The sequence below is a fragment of the Rosa chinensis genome, chromosome 5 (genome assembly GCF_002994745.2).
Source record: "Rosa chinensis cultivar Old Blush chromosome 5, RchiOBHm-V2, whole genome shotgun sequence".
Taxonomy (NCBI): Eukaryota; Viridiplantae; Streptophyta; class Magnoliopsida; order Rosales; family Rosaceae; genus Rosa; species Rosa chinensis.
The window spans coordinates 89,904,102-89,927,883 of NC_037092.1; the positions used below are offsets into that span (position 1 = coordinate 89,904,102).

Genomic DNA, 23,782 nt, shown 5'->3' on the forward strand with positions numbered 1-23,782 from the left:
GAGTTGCGCCATTGTCCGGCGGGAGGGACAGGACGAGCTCCCAGTTTTCTACGCCGGCAGAGGCATGAACGGGGCAGAAACAAGATATCCACCCTTGGAGCAGCTAGCTCTCGCACTCATCGTTGCCGCCAGGCGCCTCCGCCAATATTTTCAAGCACACACAATCCATGTGCTAACTAATCAACCGCTGAGACAGGTGATGCAGAACCCTGAACATTCAGGGCGCCTCAGCAAGTGGGCCATCGAGCTCAGTGAATTTGACATAGATTACAAGCCAAGAACCGCCATGAAGGGCCAGGCGGTAGCGGACTTCATCGCTGAGCTCACCGAGCGTCAGCCCAATCCCGGCACGGAGGCTGAGCCCGGGACGGAAATGGTAACCGCTGAGGAGCCAGTTCCCCTACAGTCAGATTGGAACCTGCATGTGGACGGCTCCGCCAGCGCCAAGGCCAGCGGCGCCGGAGTCATTCTGACAGGACCAGGGGGGCTGAACGTGGAATACGCATTGAAATTCAACTTCAAGGCCTCCAACAATATGGCGGAGTACGAAGCACTCATTGCCGGCTTACTCCTCGCCATCGATTCAGGGGCTGACAGTGTCAACATCTTCAGTGATTCCCAGTTGGTCGTTAACCAGGTCAATGACAGCTTCCAGGCCAAGCACCAACAGTTAGCGGCATACTTGGGGTACGTTAAGACACTCCTCAAGAAATTCAAATTTCATAACATCACACAAATCCCCAGGGAAAAGAACGCCAAGGCTGATTCACTGGCAAGACTGGCAACCGCCCAGCCACATCAGAGTCCAGCGGACACAAGAGTGGAGTGTCTTGACAAGCCAAGTATCACAAAAACCCTGGCGGAGATCTTCAACATTGAGGTCAATACCAGCTGGATGGACGAAGTCATTGAGTACAAGCGCAACGGCACATTGCCGGAAGACAAAGTTAAGGCGCAACAACTCAAGCGGAGGGCAACCCGCTACAACATCCAGAACGGCAAGCTGTACCGCCAGGGATTCACCCATCCCAACCTCCGCTGCCTAACCCCAGAGGAGGGAAAGGTCGTTCTGGCGGCAATTCATAGCGGAGAATGCTGAAATCACTCAGGCGCCAGATCCTTAGCCAATCGCACAATGCGGCAAGGCTATTTTTGGCCTACTCTCGGCGATGATGCCCGCCAGGTATCGAGATCATGCCACAAATGCCAACAATTTGCTGATCTCCCACATGCACCGGCGGAACCACTATCGGTCATCATCGCTCCATGGATTCACTCAACTTGGGGCCTGGATCTGATGGGAAAATTTCGAACCGCCAAGGGCCAGTTCAAGTACATCATAGTTGCTATCGACTACAACAACAAGTGGATAGAGGCGGAGCCACTAACGGCAATAACTACCGCCAAGGTAATTCACTTCCTCTGGAAGAACATCTACTGCTGTTGAGACAAAAAAATATACAATTCCAAAACTTATTTTACTCCAGCAAGTTAATGTGGGTGAACACAAAAAAAGGAAAAAAAAACAATATAAACACAAGGCTTCTAGGAGATTACGGAAGTAGCAAAACACATATACCTGTCCCAATATGCTTCTTCCAATCATGTTTGGTCAAATACAAAAAGCAAAGAAATACATTAGAGATGGGAATGTAGAACCAGTACAATTACCGCCTCTTCATGTGGATAATTAATCGGTTGATATCTATCTCTAAAAGAAAGGAGGCATACAGCTAGCTAAACATATGTGTTGCCGTGCAAGTTTTGGAGTTTAAGGCTAATTGAAATTCAAAGCCTTATCTACAACTCCTATAAAAGAGAATTCCACGTACGTGAAGAGGAGGAGGAGATCAACGTGAAAAGGCAGCAGCGCGGAGAAGCACAGACGGAAAAAAAAGCAGGAGCCATAGGAGAAGAAGTTTCATTCAATCCAAGGTTCAAATCCGTCTCTCATCGTCCTCCTCCATCATTTTTTGCTCGCAGGTATTAAAGGCCCCATGCTCAACAAACATGCCGGAGCGGCGTCTCCATAAGCCACGTCGATGAACCATGCCGAGCAGTGTCCCGATGAACCATGCCGGGCAGCGTCCCGATGAACCATGCCGGGCAGCGCCCCGATGAACCATGCCGGGCAGCGCCCCGATGAACATGCCGGGCAGCGTCCCGATGAACCATGCCGGGCAGCGTCCCGATGAACCATGCCGGGCAGCGTCCCGATGAACATGCCGGGCAGCGTCCCGATGAACATGCCGGGCAGCGTCCCGATGAACCATGCCGGGCAGCGTCCCGGTGCAGGCCTTGCTCTCTCCAATCGCAGCAGCTGGCCTTCCCATATTTTGCTCTCGCAAATCCTAGTAGCAGAGTCTCTGTAGCAGTTTCAAACTCATAAAGAAAATCAAAGCTACAGGAGCTACAGGCTTCACCGAGCCTTCTGTCAAACAACAACAAAACGATAATTCATTCCTTGACAACCACCACAACCAAAAGCCTGCCCCAAGTCCATACTTTATTTCCAAAAGCACCAATTCAAAAGAAAAGCATAATCGGTGCAAAGAAACTAAGAGAAGTAAACAAAGAAGCTCACCCTCAAAATAAAGCTTCGAGACTTTGAAGCTATTGTGAGTACAATCACCTGTCCTGCTTGAACCTGCACAACAAACAAATTTGTTAAAATTGAATACAAGCTTTGAAGCATCCAATTAAGAACAAATTTGGTGCACAGGTCTTTATGTTGCAGAAGGCCAAAATAATCAGAGGCGGTCTGAGGCTTTTAACACCAAAAGATGACGAGCATGTGTTCTTGGGGCGATGTGTCAAGGTGCAAACAAGTATAAACAGAAGAAGCAAAGTAGAATGAGGTGGAATGGCAAAACAAAGTTCAAAACTTGATTATGGTGAATTGCTACATTTGGATGATAGAATGCAGTAGCGTCAAGACCATTTGTCCTTTGGAAAAATCAAATTCAACTATTCAAAGGCTGTAGCAAGTTTTCAGCCAATATTGCTGCAAGAAATCGAAGCGGTGCTGATATAAAAAAAAAAAAGCTAAAGAACAAAAGTCTCTGGCGGTGACATCCTTGTGTAAAGATGAAGGTTTAACCCAAGTCTTGGTCAATGTCAACAAAGCAATTCCAGACACTCACAAATGCACAAAGCAATATAAAAAATAAAACGAAAGTTTTGGCAATGTTGCAGGCCCTGTGAGAAAGCTTAATTAAGCTGAGAACAAAACGAAATGCTTAATTAACAATTGCACAAGTTACAAGCTTGATGAGGTGTTGCCAGAGAAAAAAATGAAGAAAGGTCTGGCATTGATTTTATAATCAAGTTTGAAGAGTCAATGAGAGCTTGGCGGTGGCTCCAGTTTTGTTTCAATTAAATGAAATCAATGAGAACAAGACAATTGCAAAAGTTGACAAAGTACAAAACAATATAAAAGGAAAAAGAAGGATGGTGGTTCTGATGGTGCCACAGACCAAAGCATAGCCTAATTAAACTATAAAAGACAAAGGTTTAATTAGCATGTCCAACTCTTGTACTGGGATTGTGAGCAAAACAAAGAAGGTCAATGTTCATCAATTCAAGTCAGTTGGGTTTGGCCTTACCCACAATGTGTCAATCTTCGAATTGGATGTCTTCGCGATGCACAGAGCTCCACTCTTTCCAAAATTGCTGTAAACTGCTATGGAAGAAAATTGGATGTCAGCATCTAGCCTTCTGAATTATAGAGCTAAAAGCGAAGGCAGGGAGAGAGGTTTACCTGGTTCTTCACAGAGAAGAGCAACTGGCCAAGTTTCAAGCTTCGGGTACTCAGAGACTTTCCGTTGGAGACCCATGCATGTGTTGGCCTCTCCAAGTTGATTTCGGACTTTGAGTCCATCTCTAATTCGACCTGGTAATGGTACAAACCCAAGCTCTCATTCTTCCTGGTTTGGGGATAAGACGAAGCACGGGGATAGAAAAGAAGAATTGAAAAAATATTAAATTGCAGCTGGGTGTCCTTATCAGATTTGGGCCTCCAAGAAGGCTGGGCCTTTGAGATGTCTTTGAGGGGTGTCTGTCTTGATGCCCAAAATAAAAGTTTATGCATGTCTCCGGATTCTAAAATCGAGCCTCGGAGTTCACTCGGTACATCAAAAGTTCCCTCATTAAATGTGGGGTCAAGAGAGCTTCATGAATCGAGGAATATGATTCGCGAGGATACAAAAGAAGCCCATTTCAAAATTTGGGCCCGTTGGAAGAATTCGGCAAAGCATGACGCTATGGGTTTCATTTCCAAATACCCAGGCTTTGGTTTCATAAAAAATGCTCCGGAACCTAAAAAATATCCTTTTGGTACAAAACCAAGAAAAATCCCAAATTCCCAAAATATATGAACTACAATGGTTTGATCCCTTCACAGGGTATGTAGGCAATCTAGCGACCCACTAGATGCAACCACAAATTCAAATCGAATCTCTGACTCCACCAGTCAAATTCACCCAAACACCAGAAAAATCAAATCATTCCCAAATAACCCAAAAGCAAATTCAAGGGCTCTAAACCCTCACAAATATCTCAAACACAAATCCAAAAAATAAATGGGTCATCCACCCATTTAAATCCCAAATGCTGGAACTACATGTGGTTTGATCCCGCAAGGGTATGTAGGCAATCTGGAATCAAATAATCTAGATGCAACCGCATCCTAAACACTATTCCTATCCCAAAAATCTAAGCCTTCCAATGGGTCATTCACTCATTGGAACTCTTGAACTACGAGTGGCTTGATCCCTTCCCGGGTACGTAGGCAACCCATTCCAAAATTCGGGTGCAGCCGCAAAAACAAACAAACACACATTGGTTTCTTTATAAATGGAATCAAAGGGTGTTCTCTTGTAACAAGAGATTGTAATTAAGAGACACATTCTGTCTTGAATGGGTCGAACCCGAAATAATTAAAACTCTGTTCTGTTAATGAATACGAGTGAAATTACGTTGGGTGACATTTTACACTTTGTGCAATTTTTGCTCAACATAATTTTTGGCACGCCCGGTGGGATCCATTTTCCTTTTCATCTCCATTTACTGAGAGACTAATTGATTTCGGTACTTGTTTGTCTCAGGAATTAAAATGGCACCACAAGTAACAATCTACTTCCATGAGCTCAAGGGTACTCAATCAGAGGATGGACGTGCAAGGCAAGCTGGTCATCGCAAATCAATCATCATTGATCAAGCTTCAATTTCAAGCAATTTGTCAAAGTCCAACCATGAGGTCAAAGTGAACAACACTTCTTTGACGATTGACAAGACCCATTTGAAGAAAACACCTTCAAAGAATGCCCTCAGAAATGCAAGGAAGAGGGTTGCAAGAGCTCTAAGGAGAAACGCCACTAAGGCTCAATCAGGGGAAGCTACTCAAGAAGTCAAATCAACGATAGCTCCCCAAAATACGTCAACAACTTTGAAAGTCATCCAGGCTTTAACAGTTGAGACATATCATGCCCCTGTTATCACTCAAATTATGATTGGCTCAATTCCAATCAATTTGACCATTACACCATCAATACATGTGGATACTCAAACCGGTATGTTTTCCATAAAAAATGTAATGGTGACATCCACTAAGGAAGAAAATGAGGTTCTAACAAGGCCCAAAGCCCAGACCCTCAGGTCCCCAGAACAAGCATCGACAACTAATAAAACTTCTAAACGATCTCAAACTGTTAAGTTCATTTTGACCTCTGACAGTTCATCGAGCGAAGGAGAAAATGTTGTAATATCACAGGGGGCATTCCAAGCCCGAAAAATGGTGGGGGCACTTCAACCTAATATATCACGGGGGGCATTTCCCGAGTTTCAAGTCAAGATAAGACCTCATACTCGGTCAACAGAGACCTCTAAATGGTCCAAGAAAAATACAGACATAAAGTCTAAGACTATGTCAGTTATGATGACTAATACATCAACACTTGAGGAGCAAATGCAACAACTGCAAGCAAGACTGACTCAAGCTGAAGCGGAAGTAGCTCAAAGGCAAGCTGACAAAGAATTGGAAGCCAAGAAGCGTGCGGATGTGGAGGCCGAAGTAGTTAGACAGCTAGCCGCTAAAGATGCTGAAATTGCTGACCTAGTGGCAAAGTGTGCTCTCCTTATGAATGAAAAGGACAAAAAGAAAAAGAACGACGAGAAGTCTGGTCATTCTGATTCAAATGCGTTCACGCTACAAGATGTCAAGACTATGATAGCTGAAGGGATCAGAGAATTCAAGTTGTCTCTAAATCCCCCAGTTTCTGGATATCTGAAACCATATCCTGCCCATTATGATGCATTACCATTTCCCAAAGGGTATCAGAGGCCAACTTTCGACAAGTTCGACGGAGTAAATAGTTCTCCTCATGAACATTTGGCTCACTTCTACTCAGCTTGTGGGGAAACATCACAGGTTGATGCATTATTAATCAGACAATTTGTCCAATCTCTTAAAGGAGCAGCTTTTACCTGGTACACTCAACTACAACCCGGTTCTATAGTCACATGGGAAGACATGCAAAAAACCTTCCTAGCACAGTTTGTCTCCTCAAGGAAGAAAGTCTCAATAACTGATTTAGTTGATACTAAACAAAAGCTCGATGAAGGCGTCAATGCGTTCATTTCTAGATGGAGGAGCTTAAATGTCCAATGCTCAGAGAAAATGACAGAACAATCTGCAGTGCAAATATGCTCAAACAATCTCCTTCCAGAAATAGCAACTTTTGTTAGCACCGCAGAGCCTCAAACATTCGATGCGCTTGTCTCAAAGGCTAGTAATGTCGAAAGACAGATTGCTCGTAAGAAAACCTCGACACAAGGGATGATCTTCAAAAGCAAGAAAACTGACAGTACAGGAGACTCACTAGCTACCTTTGTCAAAACTGACGAAAAATTAAATGCATGCAAAGGAAAAGAAAGGTCAAGAAAATTCATTCTCAAAGAAAGAAAAGAAGTCAAGTACTCTTTTGATGATGATGACGTCGAACAAATTTTCAGTGAGCTCTATAAAGCAAAAGCAATTGAGCTTCCTGAACCAAAACGACCGAGTGATGTCAACAAGACCAAGAATCGCGAATTTTGTCGATACCATCGTATTGTCAGTCATCCAACAAGCGATTGTTTCATTTTGAAGAACATAATTCAGGAAATGATCAACAACAAGGAAATAGAGGTGGAGACATCGTCACCAAAGTGAAGCCCAAATTGTGGGCGATGAACTCAAACGGTGCTATACAAAAAAAAAAAAAAAAACAAAACAAAAAAAAAGAGCTCGTTGGATTGAAAACCTGAAAAGGCGATCCAAGCAAAATTTAGAGCCACAAAAAAAAAATGAAAATGATGAATGAAAAAGCCTGTTGAACGAAAAACCCATGCCACAAAGGGTAGTTCAAGCAAAAGTTAAGGCCAAAAAAAAAAAAAAAAAAAAAAAAAAAAAGCACCCTGAACTACGGCGGCTTGATCCCTCAAAAGGGGTACGTAGGCAGTCTAGTGTTAAAACTAGATGCAGCCACCCAAAAAAAATTTTCTTGAATCAATCAGGGAAGCAGAGATTGGTTTATCAAGTTGCTGTTACATGAGCATTATCAGTTGATCGTTGGAATCTTCTTCAAAATATGAATCAAACTCCGAGAACCAGCAGGAAGCATTTGGTTTATCAAAACATAAGAAGAATCATACAACTGGCAATCGCAAGATGTTGAGAAAGTGACCCAAATCCAAGCACAATACAAATGCAGGATAGCTCAAGAGTTTCCCAAATCCATAATCATGAGGTTTGCTGCACATGTGCATAGGACAAAAGGATGCAGCTCGTCATCAAAGCTCCGGGAAGGAATACGAGTCAAAGAAACTCGTTGAAGAGAAATCCTCTCAAGGAAGATCTAAGTGAGAAGAAATGTTCTCCAAGTTGATTCAAGTGAGGAGAAATCTCCTCGAAACAAATCCAAGTGAGGGGAAATCTTCTTGAGGTTGATTTAAATGCGAAGGAATCTCCTCGATGAAGATCCGAGTGAGTAGAAATCTCCTCGAGCTTGATGTAAGTAAGGAGAAAGCTCTTCGAGAAAGATTTGAGTGAGAGGAAACCTCCTCAAGGAAAATCCTGGTGAGGTGCAATCCATTCTAGGCTGATCCAGGTGGAAAGGAAAGATCTCTTCCAAAACACATTTTCTCCCTGACGGATTGTGATTGAATGCTACTAAGCAACGCAGTTCTCAAGAACTCCAAGCTTGTATGAGTATAAACTACAAAGCATAAAAGATTTATATTTGAAGAGACGAGTCAAAGCTAAAATGTTGTCAAGCCTCGCACGCGCAAAGCTATTCTACGCACGACGCTTGAGGGGGCAACTGTTGAGACAAAAAAATATACAATTCCAAAACTTATTTTACTCCAGCAAGTTAATGTGGGTGAACACAAAAAAAGGAAAAAAAAACAATATAAACACAAGGCTTCTAGGAGATTACGGAAGTAGCAAAACACATATACCTGTCCCAATATGCTTCTTCCAATCATGTTTGGTCAAATACAAAAAGCAAAGAAATACATTAGAGATGGGAATGTAGAACCAGTACAATTACCGCCTCTTCATGTGGATAATTAATCGGTTGATATCTATCTCTAAAAGAAAGGAGGCATACAGCTAGCTAAACATATGTGTTGCCGTGCAAGTTTTGGAGTTTAAGGCTAATTGAAATTCAAAGCCTTATCTACAACTCCTATAAAAGAGAATTCCACGTACGTGAAGAGGAGGAGGAGATCAACGTGAAAAGGCAGCAGCGCGGAGAAGCACAGACGGAAAAAAAAGCAGGAGCCATAGGAGAAGAAGTTTCATTCAATCCAAGGTTCAAATCCGTCTCTCATCGTCCTCCTCCATCATTTTTTGCTCGCAGGTATTAAAGGCCCCATGCTCAACAAACATGCCGGAGCGGCGTCTCCATAAGCCACGTCGATGAACCATGCCGAGCAGCGTCCCGATGAACCATGCCGGGCAGCGTCCCGATGAACCATGCCGGGCAGCGTCCCGATGAACCATGCCGGGCAGCGCCCCGATGAACCATGCCGGGCAGCGCCCCGATGAACATGCCGGGCAGCGTCCCGATGAACCATGCGGGCAGCGTCCCGATGAACCATGCCGGGCAGCGTCCCGATGAACATGCCGGGCAGCGTCCCGATGAACATGCCGGGCAGCGTCCCGATGAACCATGCCGGGCAGCGTCCCGGTGCAGGCCTTGCTCTCTCCAATCGCAGCAGCTGGCCTTCCCATATTTTGCTCTCGCAAATCCTAGTAGCAGAGTCTCTGTAGCAGTTTCAAACTCATAAAGAAAATCAAAGCTACAGGAGCTACAGGCTTCACCGAGCCTTCTGTCAAACAACAACAAAACGATAATTCATTCCTTGACAACCACCACAACCAAAAGCCTGCCCCAAGTCCATACTTTATTTCCAAAAGCACCAATTCAAAAGAAAAGCATAATCGGTGCAAAGAAACTAAGAGAAGTAAACAAAGAAGCTCACCCTCAAAATAAAGCTTCGAGACTTTGAAGCTATTGTGAGTACAATCACCTGTCCTGCTTGAACCTGCACAACAAACAAATTTGTTAAAATTGAATACAAGCTTTGAAGCATCCAATTAAGAACAAATTTGGTGCACAGGTCTTTATGTTGCAGAAGGCCAAAATAATCAGAGGCGGTCTGAGGCTTTTAACACCAAAAGATGACGAGCATGTGTTCTTGGGGCGATGTGTCAAGGTGCAAACAAGTATAAACAGAAGAAGCAAAGTAGAATGAGGTGGAATGGCAAAACAAAGTTCAAAACTTGATTATGGTGAATTGCTACACTTGGATGATAGAATGCAGTAGCGTCAAGACCATTTGTCCTTTGGAAAAATCAAATTCAACTATTCAAAGGCTGTAGCAAGTTTTCAGCCAATATTGCTGCAAGAAATCGAAGCGGTGCTGATATATAAAAAAAAAAAAGCTAAAGAACAAAAGTCTCTGGCGGTGACATCCTTGTGTAAAGATGAAGGTTTAACCCAAGTCTTGGTCAATGTCAACAAAGCAATTCCAGACACTCACAAATGCACAAAGCAATATAAAAAATAAAACGAAAGTTTTGGCAATGTTGCAGGCCCTGTGAGAAAGCTTAATTAAGCTGAGAACAAAACGAAATGCTTAATTAACAATTGCACAAGTTACAAGCTTGATGAGGTGTTGCCAGAGAAAAAAATGAAGAAAGGTCTGGCATTGATTTTATAATCAAGTTTGAAGAGTCAATGAGAGCTTGGCGGTGGCTCCAGTTTTGTTTCAATTAAATGAAATCAATGAGAACAAGACAATTGCAAAAGTTGACAAAGTACAAAACAATATAAAAGGAAAAAGAAGGATGGTGGTTCTGATGGTGCCACAGACCAAAGCATAGCCTAATTAAACTATAAAAGACAAAGGTTTAATTAGCATGTCCAACTCTTGTACTGGGATTGTGAGCAAAACAAAGAAGGTCAATGTTCATCAATTCAAGTCAGTTGGGTTTGGCCTTACCCACAATGTGTCAATCTTCGAATTGGATGTCTTCGCGATGCACAGAGCTCCACTCTTTCCAAAATTGCTGTAAACTGCTATGGAAGAAAATTGGATGTCAGCATCTAGCCTTCTGAATTATAGAGCTAAAAGCGAAGGCAGGGAGAGAGGTTTACCTGGTTCTTCACAGAGAAGAGCAACTGGCCAAGTTTCAAGCTTCGGGTACTCAGAGACTTTCCGTTGGAGACCCATGCATGTGTTGGCCTCTCCAAGTTGATTTCGGACTTTGAGTCCATCTCTAATTCGACCTGGTAATGGTACAAACCCAAGCTCTCATTCTTCCTGGTTTGGGGATAAGACGAAGCACGGGGATAGAAAAGAAGAATTGAAAAAATATTAAATTGCAGCTGGGTGTCCTTATCAGATTTGGGCCTCCAAGAAGGCTGGGCCTTTGAGATGTCTTTGAGGGGTGTCTGTCTTGATGCCCAAAATAAAAGTTTATGCATGTCTCCGGATTCTAAAATCGAGCCTCGGAGTTCACTCGGTACATCAAAAGTTCCCTCATTAAATGTGGGGTCAAGAGAGCTTCATGAATCGAGGAATATGATTCGCGAGGATACAAAAGAAGCCCATTTCAAAATTTGGGCCCGTTGGAAGAATTCGGCAAAGCATGACGCTATGGGTTTCATTTCCAAATACCCAGGCTTTGGTTTCATAAAAAATGCTCCGGAACCTAAAAAATATCCTTTTGGTACAAAACCAAGAAAAATCCCAAATTCCCAAAATATATGAACTACAATGGTTTGATCCCTTCACAGGGTATGTAGGCAATCTAGCGACCCACTAGATGCAACCACAAATTCAAATCGAATCTCTGACTCCACCAGTCAAATTCACCCAAACACCAGAAAAATCAAATCATTCCCAAATAACCCAAAAGCAAATTCAAGGGCTCTAAACCCTCACAAATATCTCAAACACAAATCCAAAAAATAAATGGGTCATCCACCCATTTAAATCCCAAATGCTGGAACTACATGTGGTTTGATCCCGCAAGGGTATGTAGGCAATCTGGAATCAAATAATCTAGATGCAACCGCATCCTAAACACTATTCCTATCCCAAAAATCTAAGCCTTCCAATGGGTCATTCACTCATTGGAACTCTTGAACTACGAGTGGCTTGATCCCTTCCCGGGTACGTAGGCAACCCATTCCAAAATTCGGGTGCAGCCGCAAAAACAAACAAACACACATTGGTTTCTTTATAAATGGAATCAAAGGGTGTTCTCTTGTAACAAGAGATTGTAATTAAGAGACACATTCTGTCTTGAATGGGTCGAACCCGAAATAATTAAAACTCTGTTCTGTTAATGAATACGAGTGAAATTACGTTGGGTGACATTTTACACTTTGTGCAATTTTTGCTCAACAACTGCCGTTACGGTGTCCCACACACAATAATCACAGACAACGGCACACAGTTCAACAACAAGGAGCTCATCTCTTTCACCGCCAACTTGGGTACCAAGATGAGTTTTGCATCTGTCGCCCACCCCCAGACCAACGGTCAGGTCGAAGCAGCAAACAAGATAATCAAAAAGCTGCTGAAGAAAAAACTCGACAAAGCAAAGGGTCTATGGGCGGAGAAACTCCCGGAAGTTCTATGGGCCATCAGAACAACCCCAACTTCCGCAACTGGTGAAACTCCTTTTTGCATGATGTTCGGAACGGAGGCTGTCCTGCCTATTGAGGTTACTCAACCTACCGCCAGAGTCGAGGGCTACCGCCCAGAAACCAACACTGACGGCATCAACCTGGACAAGGACCTCCTGGAGGAAAAGCGACACAAGGCCCACTTATGCAACCTGCAAAACAAGCAGCGGGTATCGCGTTTCTACAACGCCAGAGTCAAAGCCCGGAACCTCCAACTGGGGGACTGGGTAATGAAGGAAGTCATTCCACCGCCAACAAAGCTTCGCCCAACTTGGGAAGGTCCATACAAAATTGTGGAAGTCGTTAGCCCAGGCACCTTCTACTTAATGAACAAGGATGGCGTCACAACGACCCACCCTTGGAATACCGAACACCTTCGGTATTATTACAAATAGTCATGCCGCTACCCAAAGGCATCTTGACTTAGCTAAATTTTTGTTCAATATTTAGCTAAGGGAAGCTACCCAACGGGTACTACCCCTCTTTTGTAAACGCTGATCAGTCAGCTATCAATGAAACGAGGAATTATTCAAACCATTGTTACCAAGTCTAGCACTGAGGGCAACTGGCAACGCCAGGAATCGTCAGCGGACCACGTCCGCTACGTTGTGCACTTGGACCAATTTTAATTCCTTTAATGTTTCATTGCTTGGCAAAAGAAAAATCTCTAAGTCAAAACTCTAGCGGTACAAACATATCATGACAAACATCAAACTTTGAAATTTCATTTCAGGGCTGAGACTCCCCACCCAAAGTTGTTCATTACTTCAAAATGTCGAAACTCAGCCAACAAAAAAAAAAAAAAAACAACACATGTAGGAGCTCAGCTCTTCGGGTTGGCTTCAACATCTCCACCTTCCGCAGGCGGCTGTGGTTGTGCGCGGCTTGTCTGGTCAGACCCTCTGGCGGTAGGACTTGGAGTCTCTATGGTGCCATCCGGCCGAGTGTGTGCCGCCAGGAAACCAGCACGGGACACCTCCGACTGGGTAGGCAGAGGAGTATGCTGAGAACCATCCGCTGGCTGTGCACCACTTTCCCCGTTTCCCGAGAGAACACCTTCAGGCTGGACAGGAACCGCAGCTTGCACCGGCGGAGCATTTTGGACTGGCAGAACAGGTGGCTGGGACGCCTTCGCAAAGTCAATGGCGCCCCTCTGCTTCAGCATCTCCACGTTGGCTGCCTTCGCCGATTCAGTCATCGCCTTTTTGTACTCCGCCGACTGTTTGAATTTCTCCACAGCGGCGGCAGCGGCACGGGTCCCTTCGTCCCGCAGGCGAGCTACCTCAGCCTCCAGTTTCGTCACCGCTGCTTGCTTGGCGGCAGACTCCCGCTGCAGGATATCAATCTTTTTCTCCTCAGCGGCCACCCGCTCCTGCAGCAGAGACATGTCTTGTTCCATCCTGGAGATGTGGGTGTTCCGTTCCACGTCCCGCCGGATTGCCACTTCCAACTTGCCGCGAGCATCCGCAGCGTCGCAATCCGCCTTCGTCAGGCGCCGCTCCACATCCGCCAGCCTGTCCTTGGCGTCCCCCAGCTCCCTCTCGAGACCGCTGATCTCGTCCCTGAGCTGCCGCTCAACCCCGGGCTGCTTCTGCGCCGCCATGAACATCTCATGCAGCCCAACCGAAAGGTGACCAAAAGCTGAACTGAAGGGTGACCCGTCAATCGCCGTTGGGCGGGAAATCCCCGCCAGACCACCAAACCCCAGTATCTCGCAGAGGTGGTAGAGAAATCCCCGTTCATTGTCAGTCATGAACTCGGCATAGGCGGCAAACGAGTCCAAGTCACTCGCAGGCGCCTCTTCTGCAGCGGCCACTGGCGCCTTCAGCGGAGCTTGGCGGGCCTTCTTTTGCTGGCGGACCCCGATAACCTCAGCATCATCATCATCCTCCTCGTCGGAGTCATTCTGCCGACGCTTCCGCAACAACCGCGTCTGTCCAGCGGCCGCAGGCCTTGGCCCCCGTTGCTGTTGACCCACCGTAGCGGCAGCCCCCGCCGGCCGCACCACCTTCTGTGGCCCACGTCGCACGTTGGGCACTCTCTCTGTCTGCGGCGCGGCGCCAGACCCCTTCTTTCCACCCCCCACATTGGCACCCGTCTGAACAACGGGTAGGCCGTCGGCGCCAAGGTGGGAGTGCAGCGGCATTGGCAGCACCACCGGAACCTCGGATGGGCTCACCGCCAGCGTCACCGGGTCTATCACTGTCTTTTGAGCCGCATCCCCTGAGGCATACATGGCCTCCAAAAAGTTGTCAATCTCCGCGCGGTCCATGGCTTTGGCAAAGGCGTCACGGCTCCTAGCGTTACCTGGCGGCGTCTCTAAACAAACAGAAAGCAACTCAGTCAACCACAGGGCCAAATTAACTAAGTGTACAAGGTAGCGGAGATCTCTTACCAACGGCGCGAGTCAATCGTTGATCGACCAACAGCTCCCAACCGGTAAGTAGGCGAAAGTCCAACAAATTGCGATTCCGCCAGCAACCTTTGATGCGCGCCACACGACACTCTTCTACACGAGTCAGGTTGTAGCGCAAGCCCACTGCAAAACAAGGATAAACGTTAGCAAGGTTCAAGACTAGGCACAACGTAAACCGCCAGCAATATTCAGCGGAGACCGACAAACCACCTCGGATAGGTTGGAACTCTGACTTAATCCTAAACGCCGGTTTCCCGTCATTGGATTCCGCCTGATATTCCCACCCCGTCGTGGCAACGCAAAAGGTGTCCCGCCAATACGACATAGAATCCCTCAGGTTCTCTATCAACTTGGGGGCTCCCTGGCGGCGACTTAGGTTCACTTGGCCTCCGCAGCCCTGACGCTTCACATACGTCAGCTCATAGAAATGCAGCACCTCCGCCACGGTTGGTCCCTCACAGCCGGACAACCGCCACAGCGAAGTCATCGCCAACATCAATCGCCACATGTTGGGGCAGACTTGCCCAAAGGCTAGGCCGAACTCGCACACCAAGATCTGAAGACTGGGCACGAGCGGTAGTGTCACTCCCTGGCGGAATATTGCCTCATGCACAGCGGCAAACCCCGGGGGAAGAATTGAAGCCTTTTCATCCACCGTCGGTGGACGCAGTTTAACCACGCCAGGCAACCGAAACATCCGCTTTATCCGGTCGACATTGGCAACGGTCATCCGCCCTCCCTCCTCGTCAACAGGAATCCCATCCGGAAGAACCCATGCCGATTCGGTATCCTCTCCTGTCGTATCTCCCCCGTCAGCGGAGCCACTGGCAGCGCTGTTACTTGCCAACCGCTCCTCACGCCTATTCTGAGCAGCGGCGGCCTCCCTGGCCCTAGAACTCTCGGGGCGCGAAGCACAACCCATTACTACTTCCCAGGGTATGGTTTGTAGCGGCTCGATGTCTAGCGGTTCTGGCAGTGAGGTTCCTGCACGGGCAGACGGACGCAATGAGTCAATAAAATTCCTATCCGCCGCGCTGAACGACACGTCAAACCCGGAATCCTCACTGCTCGAAATCTCTACGACGCTAGCCATCCCAAACCCTAAAACCCAAACCGGTCAGTTTACACAAGATCTAGCCTTTACCTATATTCGTTTAGTGCAAAAACATCAAGAACAATTACCCAGAAAAATACCAAAACAAGAACAAATGCACACTCAACCCAGATTCGACCATCTAGCAAAACCCAAAACCCCAACTCTCTGTCAAACACCATAACCTCCCTCAAATCTCTCTCTACACCCTCAAAGAACACCAAAGAAGCAAGATCACACCATTAACAGAAGTAGCAAAACCCAGAAACCACCATTGCAGATTCAATGAAACAGGAAAAGGATTCGAAATACCAACCTCACGTCGAAGCTGTGGCGTGCAACTCGTCTTCACTGACAGACATTTCGTCCTCTCGAGTCCGACAGCTCCACGCAAACCGGGTAATCTTCTTCGCAATTCACAGACGAACAAGGCTCGAAGGAGGCGACTCAGATTTGAAGATTTTCCAGAAGTGTCGAAACTCGCTGAGTTCCCCCCTTTTATGTCAACATCAAGCAATCCTGAGCCGTCCGCTAGAAAACGACATCACGTAGCAACCGTACACGTGTCCCACATCTTCACTTAGTCCCCGGATTAACCGAGGCGTCGCCTCGGTTACGAAATCCATCATTACTCGCATTAATGACGAGAAGACGGCTAGGCTTAGGAGACAAGCCTCCAGACGCTAACCCTCTAGGAATTGGCCACGTGTCAACCGTCATCTCCTTTAGCTTCCAAGGGAAGTAACCACTTGAGAAGAAAACCCCCAACCATTGGAAGTCTCCGCTGAGCGAAACCCCGCCAGCGGATCTTCACTTGTCATTCTCCAAGTGACGGAGTCTCCGCTGAGCGAAACCCCGCCAGCGGATCTTCACTTGTCATCCTCCAAGTGACGGAGTCTCCGCTGAGCGAAACCCCGCCAGCGGATCTTCACTTGTCATCCTCCAAGTGGAGTCTCCGCTGAGCGAAACCTCGCCAGCGGATCTTCACTTGTCATTCTCCAAGTGACGGAGTCTCCGCTGAGCGAAACCCCGCCAGCGGATCTTCACTTGTCATCCTCCAAGTGGAGTCTCCGCTGAGCGAAACCCCGCCAGCAGATTTTCTCACTTGTCATCTCCCAGGTGACAGTCCACTGAGCGAAACCCCGCCAGCGGAACTTCTCTCGTCATTCGGTAAACGGGGCGTCCTCCGCTACACAGCACACCGCTAGCGGACCCCCTTTCTCATCTGACAAGCTGCGTACTTTATTCAGCGCAATACCGCTCAATAAAATACCACCAAGCACGTCTACTTGACGCTGCTTCCTGCTACATCTAGCGGGGGGACTTCCGCCAGAGGCGGATCCCGAGGCCACGCCTCTCTGACAACGCCTCCACGCGGAGTTACGGTCAGAATGTCCCTACGGGACACGGGGACTAGTCAACAGTCTACGACAGCCCTGATCAGGTACGTTGACCCCCGTCACTTGGGTGCTAAGATTGGGCTCGCAACCCAACACCCTCTGCTCCGTGCAGCTCCCCCTCAACAAACAATAATAGCGACCATCCGGAGGTCCATCTTAGCCGGGGAGTGGGGGACTCCCTGGGGGGCCTAGCAGGGGCCCACCCGAAAGGGCACAAAGCGTTTGCTCAGTAAATCCATGGTTGACGACGCACTGACGCTAATTATGCTTCTGCAAAGTCTAGCGGGAGAAACGCTTCAAACCGCCGATCAACTCCCCAACCAAGATTGCCCTCCTTGACTGGGGATTTGGGGGACTTGTACATACATGTGCATTTGCAAGCATAATTAGCTATAATGTGCCACGCTCATTGTACCGCCAGGGGTACCAACGCCCACCATATGAGTGACTGGCGTAAAGACAGCTAGCCGGGTTACCGCCTGAGCCCCGGATCAACCCCAAAGCACCGCCGACGCGCCACCACGCGCCGTGTCAAGTTAACATCAGAAGCTACTGAAACTGGGAACTGAAGCACATCAGTCCCACATCGAAAACAAGGAGAAGATCATCCTCTTCCTCACCTATAAAAGGTCCTCTCCTCTCTCCTCATTAATTACGCATTTACTACTCATTATTGTTATGCTGCCTATATGCATTGACTGACTTAGGCATCAGAGAGTTGAAGACCGCCCAACGCGGTCTCCCTCTAACGCCCTGTCTTGTGTTTGGCAGCTAGCAGTAATCCTCAGATCGGCAGAGTAGCGGTCCGCCTGCCGGACCAGCGTTAGACCAAGGTTTGGCTACCGCCAGACTTTTGAGCATTAACACGGCGCGTGGCGGCGCGTCAGCGGTGATCTGGGGGCGATCCGGGGCTCGAGCGGTAGCCCGCCTGGCAGTGACTTCGCAGGTCATCCCCTTGGTGAGAGTCGGTACCTCCGGCGTTACAATGAGCGTGGCTCATTATAGCTAATTATGCTCGTTCTAGCACATGTAGGTACAAGTCCCCCAAGTCCCCAGTCAAGGAGGGCAATCTTGGTTGGGGAGTTGATCGGCGGTGTGAAGCGTTACTTCCGCTAAACTTGCAACAGCATAATTAGCGTCAGTGCGTTGTTAACCATGGATTTACTGAGCAAATGCTTTATACCCTTTCAGGTGGGCCCCTGCCAGGCCCGCCAGGGAGTCCCCCACTCCCTAGCCAAGACGGACCTCCGGATGGTCGGCAAATTGTTTGTTGAGGGGAAGCTGCGCGGAGCAGAAGGTGTTGGGTAGCGAGCCCAATCTTAGTACCCGAGTGGCGGGGGTCAACGTACCTGATCAGAGTCTTCGTAGACTGTTGACAAGTCCCCGTGTCCCGGAGGGATGATCTGACTGTAACGCCGCGTGGCGGTCGTTGGCAGAATGAGGCGTAGCCTCGAGATCCGCCGCTGGCGGATACCCCCCGCTGGATGCAGCAGGAAAACAGCGTCGGGTAGACGTGTTCGGCCGTGGTTACTGAGCGGAACTGCGCTCAGGAACGCACGGGGTTTGCAAGATGGAGAGGGCTCTGCCGGCAGTGCCATGTATAGCCTAGGCTGCCCCTTGCAAATTGTCAAGTGGAAGACAAGTGAAAAGTTCTGCTAGCGGGGTTTCGCTCAGCGGACTTCGATACTTGGAAGATGACAAGTGAGAAGTTCCGCTAGCGGGGTTTCGCTCAGCGGACCTCGATACTTGGAGCCTTTTACCCAAAAATTGTGGCTTCTGTCGGACGCTTCGCCTGATGGTGGTGGACAAGTGGCAAGCCCCTAAAGGGTTAGCGTGCGGAGGCGTGTCTCCTTCGTCGAGCCGTCTCCTCGCCATTAATTTCGAGTAATGATGGATTTCGTAACCGAGGCGACGCCTCGGTTAATCCGGAGAGTAACTGCAGCTGTTGGACATGCGTACGGCTGGCAGTCGATGTCGTTTTTTAAACGGACGGCGTGAGATTGTTTGACGTTGACATAAAAGGGGGGGAAGGTCGCATATTTGGCACTGCTCTAAACTTGGAACTGTGCCCTCGTTGTCTTCAAGTGTTCTGTGTTTGAAATCAGAGGAGAAAGGCGAGGCGATATCGGCGAGTTCTTGTGCGTGGACGAACAGACGATCTCCGGCTGCGAAGAGTAGTGTGCACACTGCTGTCAGAGGCTCCACTGTCAAGGTTGGTAATCTGGCCTTTTTCCTGTTTGATTGGGTGTCTGCGTTGTTGGATTTCTGGGTTTTTCTGTGATATGCTCTTTGTCGACGTACTGTGAGGGTGTGAGTGGGTTTGGGGAAGGGTGGTTGTGATTGACAATTGGGGTTGTTAGGGCTTTTCTAGATGGTCGAATCTGGTTTTAGTCGGTTTGTTCTTGTTTTGGCATTTTCTGGGTTGAGTGTTGTTGATGTTCTTGGGCACTAACTGTTATAGGGATAGGTTAGATCCTGTGTGAGCTAACTGATTTGGGTTTTAGGGTTTTTGGGATGGCCGACGTCATAGAGATCTTGAGCAGTGAGGATTCCGGATCTGAAGTGTCGTTCAGCGCAGTGAGGCATCACATTGTAACAATACAGGCCTTTGTCGGTGGTGAAGGTGGTGCATTCCTGGTCTTCGGCATGCATCCTGATCTGGTTATAACCGGAAAAAGCATCCATCATGCTGAGAAGCTCGTGTCCAGTGGTTGCGTCGACGAGTTGATCGATGCGAGGTAACGGGAAGCTATCTTTCGGGCATGCCTTGTTAAGGTTTTTGAAGTCGACGCACATCCTCTACTTACCGCTAGGCTTCTTGACCATAACCAGGTTGGAAATCCACTGGGGATAGATGACCTGGCGGATAAACCCAATGCCCTGGAGCTTGGCAACCTCCTCTCTGATAGCGCGGTACTTTTCTTCGTCGAAGGCTCTGTGTTTCTGTTTGATAGGGTAGAAGGATGGTTTGATGCTCAACTTGTGTGAGATGATTTCAGGGGAGATACCTGGCATGTCTGCATATGACCAGGCAAAGACTGTAGCGTTGTCGCGTAGGAACTGGGTGAGCTCCGCCGCCAGCTCTGGGTCCAATTGAGCCCCTATGCGGACCGTCTGCTCAGGGTGCTCGTCCGAGATGCTGACAACCCTCAGTGATGTTTCTGGGTTGACCGGCTCCTTCCTTACGTACTTCTTTTCATCCTCCCTGGGGTCCTCAAAAATGTTTGGTGGCGGTGCCCGACTGCCTACCGCTAGGATCTCGTGGCGGCGGGCTGATTGTGCCATGGTAGTAGAATAACACTCGCGTGCCAATTGCTGACTTCCCTTGACACATCCTGTGCCGTTGGGTGCGGGGAATTTCATGAGCAGCATGTACCCGGCGATGATGCACTTGAGTTTGTTGAGCGCTGGCCGACCAATGATGGCGTTGTATGAACTCGAACAATCGACAACTATGAACTCCGTATGTATTTCAGCCATACATGGACTAGTGCCTATGACGAGCCGCATATAATCCGAGCCCAGCGGTTGCATGACGTCACCGGAGAAGCTGAGCAGCGGTTCATGGTCTTGGAGTAATTTTCTGTTCCTCTTAAGGTTGTTATAACAACCGCCGAATATAACGTTGACAGCGGAACCGCTGTCAACCAGGATTCTTCCCACTGACATTTTGCCCAGAATAGCGTCCATCAAGAAAGGATCGTCGTGGGGCAGATGTACTCCTCGTTCCTCCTCCTCTGAGAAGGTAATGGGTTCCCAACCGGACCTTGGGAGTTTGGCGGATCTTTCGTAGCGGATGTTGCAGACTTCCTTTGGGTGATTAGCTCGCGCGTAACGCTTTCTAGCTCTATGAGACATGCTGGTGATTGGAGTACCTCCGTCGATTGTGTTGATGCGGCCCATGGGCTCAATATCGGCGATCACAGGTGGCAGTTGGCATACCTTGAACTGCTCAAGCTTGCCGTCCCGGTACAAGGTCTCGATGGCCGTTTTGAAGGCGTTGCAGCTGTTGGTATTGTGACCGCTGTCCTCGTGGTATTTGCACCACCTGCCGGTGTTCCTTGGCTTTCCTGTTTTTGGGTATTTTCCCTGGGGCGGCGGTGGGATCTGATCCTTGCACTGATTGTATATTTCTTCATGTGAAGCCGTGAGGACTGTAAATACCGCATACCGCTGGGAAGACTCCGCATGTTTGTTGCGGTTGTCCCATGGGATGGGCGGTTTCCCTTGTAGTGCTGATCCTTTTGCCGCTTGTTTTGGTACTGACTCTGCTGCCACTCCCTCTTCTTGTCAGTTGGCGGTGTGGAGGTTTTATTAGCCGTCCCTTGCTGACTGGAGGAGGGTTGTGTCGATTTTGCCAATGCCGCTGGTGGCGGTGGGGCCTCCCCATATGTGATGAATTCTGCTTGGGCATGAATAACCGCCTCACTCATGAGGTGGTCGTATACCGCATTTGGATGATTGTAGTTGACGTGATATAGAAATGGCCCTTTGAGGAGTCCCTGCTTAAAAGCCGCCGAAGCCATTGTTTTATCGAGATCACGACACTGAGATGCTGCCGCTCGCCACCTTGTGACGAACGCCTTCAGTGTCTCCTCCGTACCCTGCTTGACGTTGAACAGTTGGCTTGTGTTGTGGTGTCCGGCGGACAGTAGGATGAACCGAGAAAGAAAAGCATGCGATAATGCCTGAAATGAGTCGATGGATCCCGGCGGGCACTCGAAGAACCAATTCATTGCCTCATTGTCCAGCGTTTCACTGAACAAGTGGCACAGGGTGGCGTCATCGAATCCCTTGTTGTTGGTGACCTTCTTGAAGGTGTCCATATGGACGAAGGGATCAGTCTTACCGCTGTAATGTGACATTTTAGGGGTTTTTGCATACGCCGGTCTGACGGCTAGCAAAATTGCAGCGGTAAATGGTCCTGGCCTGGCCGCGAAAAGTGGGTTTGAAGCTGGTGCTGGGGTGCCCGATTCCCCCCGGATTAATCTTTGTTCCAACTGCTGCATCCTCTCCAGTATTTGAGCGGTTGCATCACCGGCGGGGTCTAGGCGGGTACTCCGCTGAACTGATCCTCGCCCGGGAGCGGGCGGGTCTCCCTCTGTTCTCGCCCTAGGTCTCGAGCGATGGGTGCGCAGTGATGACTCCGCCTCCTGTTCCAACATTGGCTGGGGTGCAGGGGGTGGTCCCATTGCCGCTAGCTCTGGTGGGTGCAGCGGGATTTGCATGTGTACGACCGGTGCTGGCATCAATGCTCCGGTGCCGGGTCGGCTATGCCTGGTGCTTCGTGACTGTTCACTTCGTGCCGGGTTGGCGGTTGCCTCCAGCGCTTTCTTTAGCTCGTCGAAGCGGGACACAAGCGTGGCCACCTGCCTCTGGGCTTCGGCCTTTTCCTTGCGCTCTTGTTTACGTTCTCTGTTTGCCTTGTGAAGATCCGCCAGTGCCAGCTCGTACAGGGAGACGAGGTCTTGGCCTGGCGGGCGGCTGCTACCTGGGTTTGTCCCATCGCCGGGGTTGACCGGGGTGGTGAATAACGCGCGGTTGATGCCTACCGCTGGGTTGGTGGGTTGGGGAATGGCGGATTGATCTGCCTGCTCTTCAGCGTTTCCCCCGCTGTCGTTAGTCATGGTGATTGTGGCGGGATGACCTTTTGTTCAAGGGTTCCCACAGACGGCGCCAATGTTAATGCTCAAGTCCGGCGGTAGCCGATTCCTTGCTTAACGCGGGTTCGGTGGGCGGACCGCTACTCCTAGGATTAGGTGATTCCTGTTACTGCAACACAATAGACAGGGCGTCAGAGGGAGACCGCGTTGGGCAGTCTTCACTTCTCCGATGCCTAAGTCAGTCACTGTATATGCGCAGCATAACAATAAATGGGTAGTAATTGCGTAATTAATGAGGAGAGAGGAGAGAACCTTTTATAGGTGAGGAAGAGGTTGATCTTCTTCTTGTTTCCGATGTGGGACTGATGTGCTTCGATTCCCAACGTCAGGGGCTTCTGATGCTATCTTGACGCGGCGCATGGCGGTGCGTCAGCGGTGATCTGGGGACGATCCGGGGCTCGAGCGGTAGCCCGCCTGGCCGTGACTTCGCAGGTCATCCCCTTGGTGAGAGTCGGTACCTCCGGCGGTACAATGAGCGTGGCTCATTATAGCTAATTATGCTCGTTCTAGCACATGTAGGTACAACCATGGATTTACTGAGCGGACGCTTTATACCCTTCCGGGTGGGCCCCTGCTAGGCCCGCCAGGGAGTCCCCCACTCCCTAGCCAAGACGGACCTCCGGATGGTCGGCAAATTATTTGTTGAGGGGAAGCTGTGCGGAGCAGAGGGTGTTGGGTAGCGAGCCCAATCTTAGTACCCAAGTGACGGGGGTCAACGTACCTGATCAGGGTCGTCGTAGACTGTTGACAAGTCCCCGTGTCCCGTAGGGACGATCTGACTGTAACGCCGTGTGGCGGTCGTTGTCAGAGTGAGGCGTAGCCTCGGGATTCGCCACTGGCGGATACCCCCCGCTGGATATAGCAGGAAACAGCGTCGCATAGCCGTGTTCGGCGGTGTTTACTGAGCAGAGTTGCGCTCAACAACGCACGGGGTTTGCAAGATGGAGGGGGTTATGCCGGCAGTG

General features: G+C 48.7%; 1 protein-coding gene across 1 annotated transcript; it reads right to left on the minus strand.

Annotated features, from left to right (window-relative positions):
* Positions 1–13,068: 13,068 nt before the first annotated feature.
* LOC121049316 lies at positions 13,069–15,583 on the minus strand. The gene is made up of 3 exons (XM_040506071.1): positions 14,872–15,583; positions 14,641–14,784; positions 13,069–14,564 (listed from the first exon to the last, which is right to left on the minus strand). Exons 1-3 carry the CDS (start codon positions 15,581–15,583, stop codon positions 13,069–13,071), a joined length of 2,352 nt encoding a protein of 783 aa, XP_040362005.1.
* Between the last annotated feature and the right edge of the window lie 8,199 nt (positions 15,584–23,782).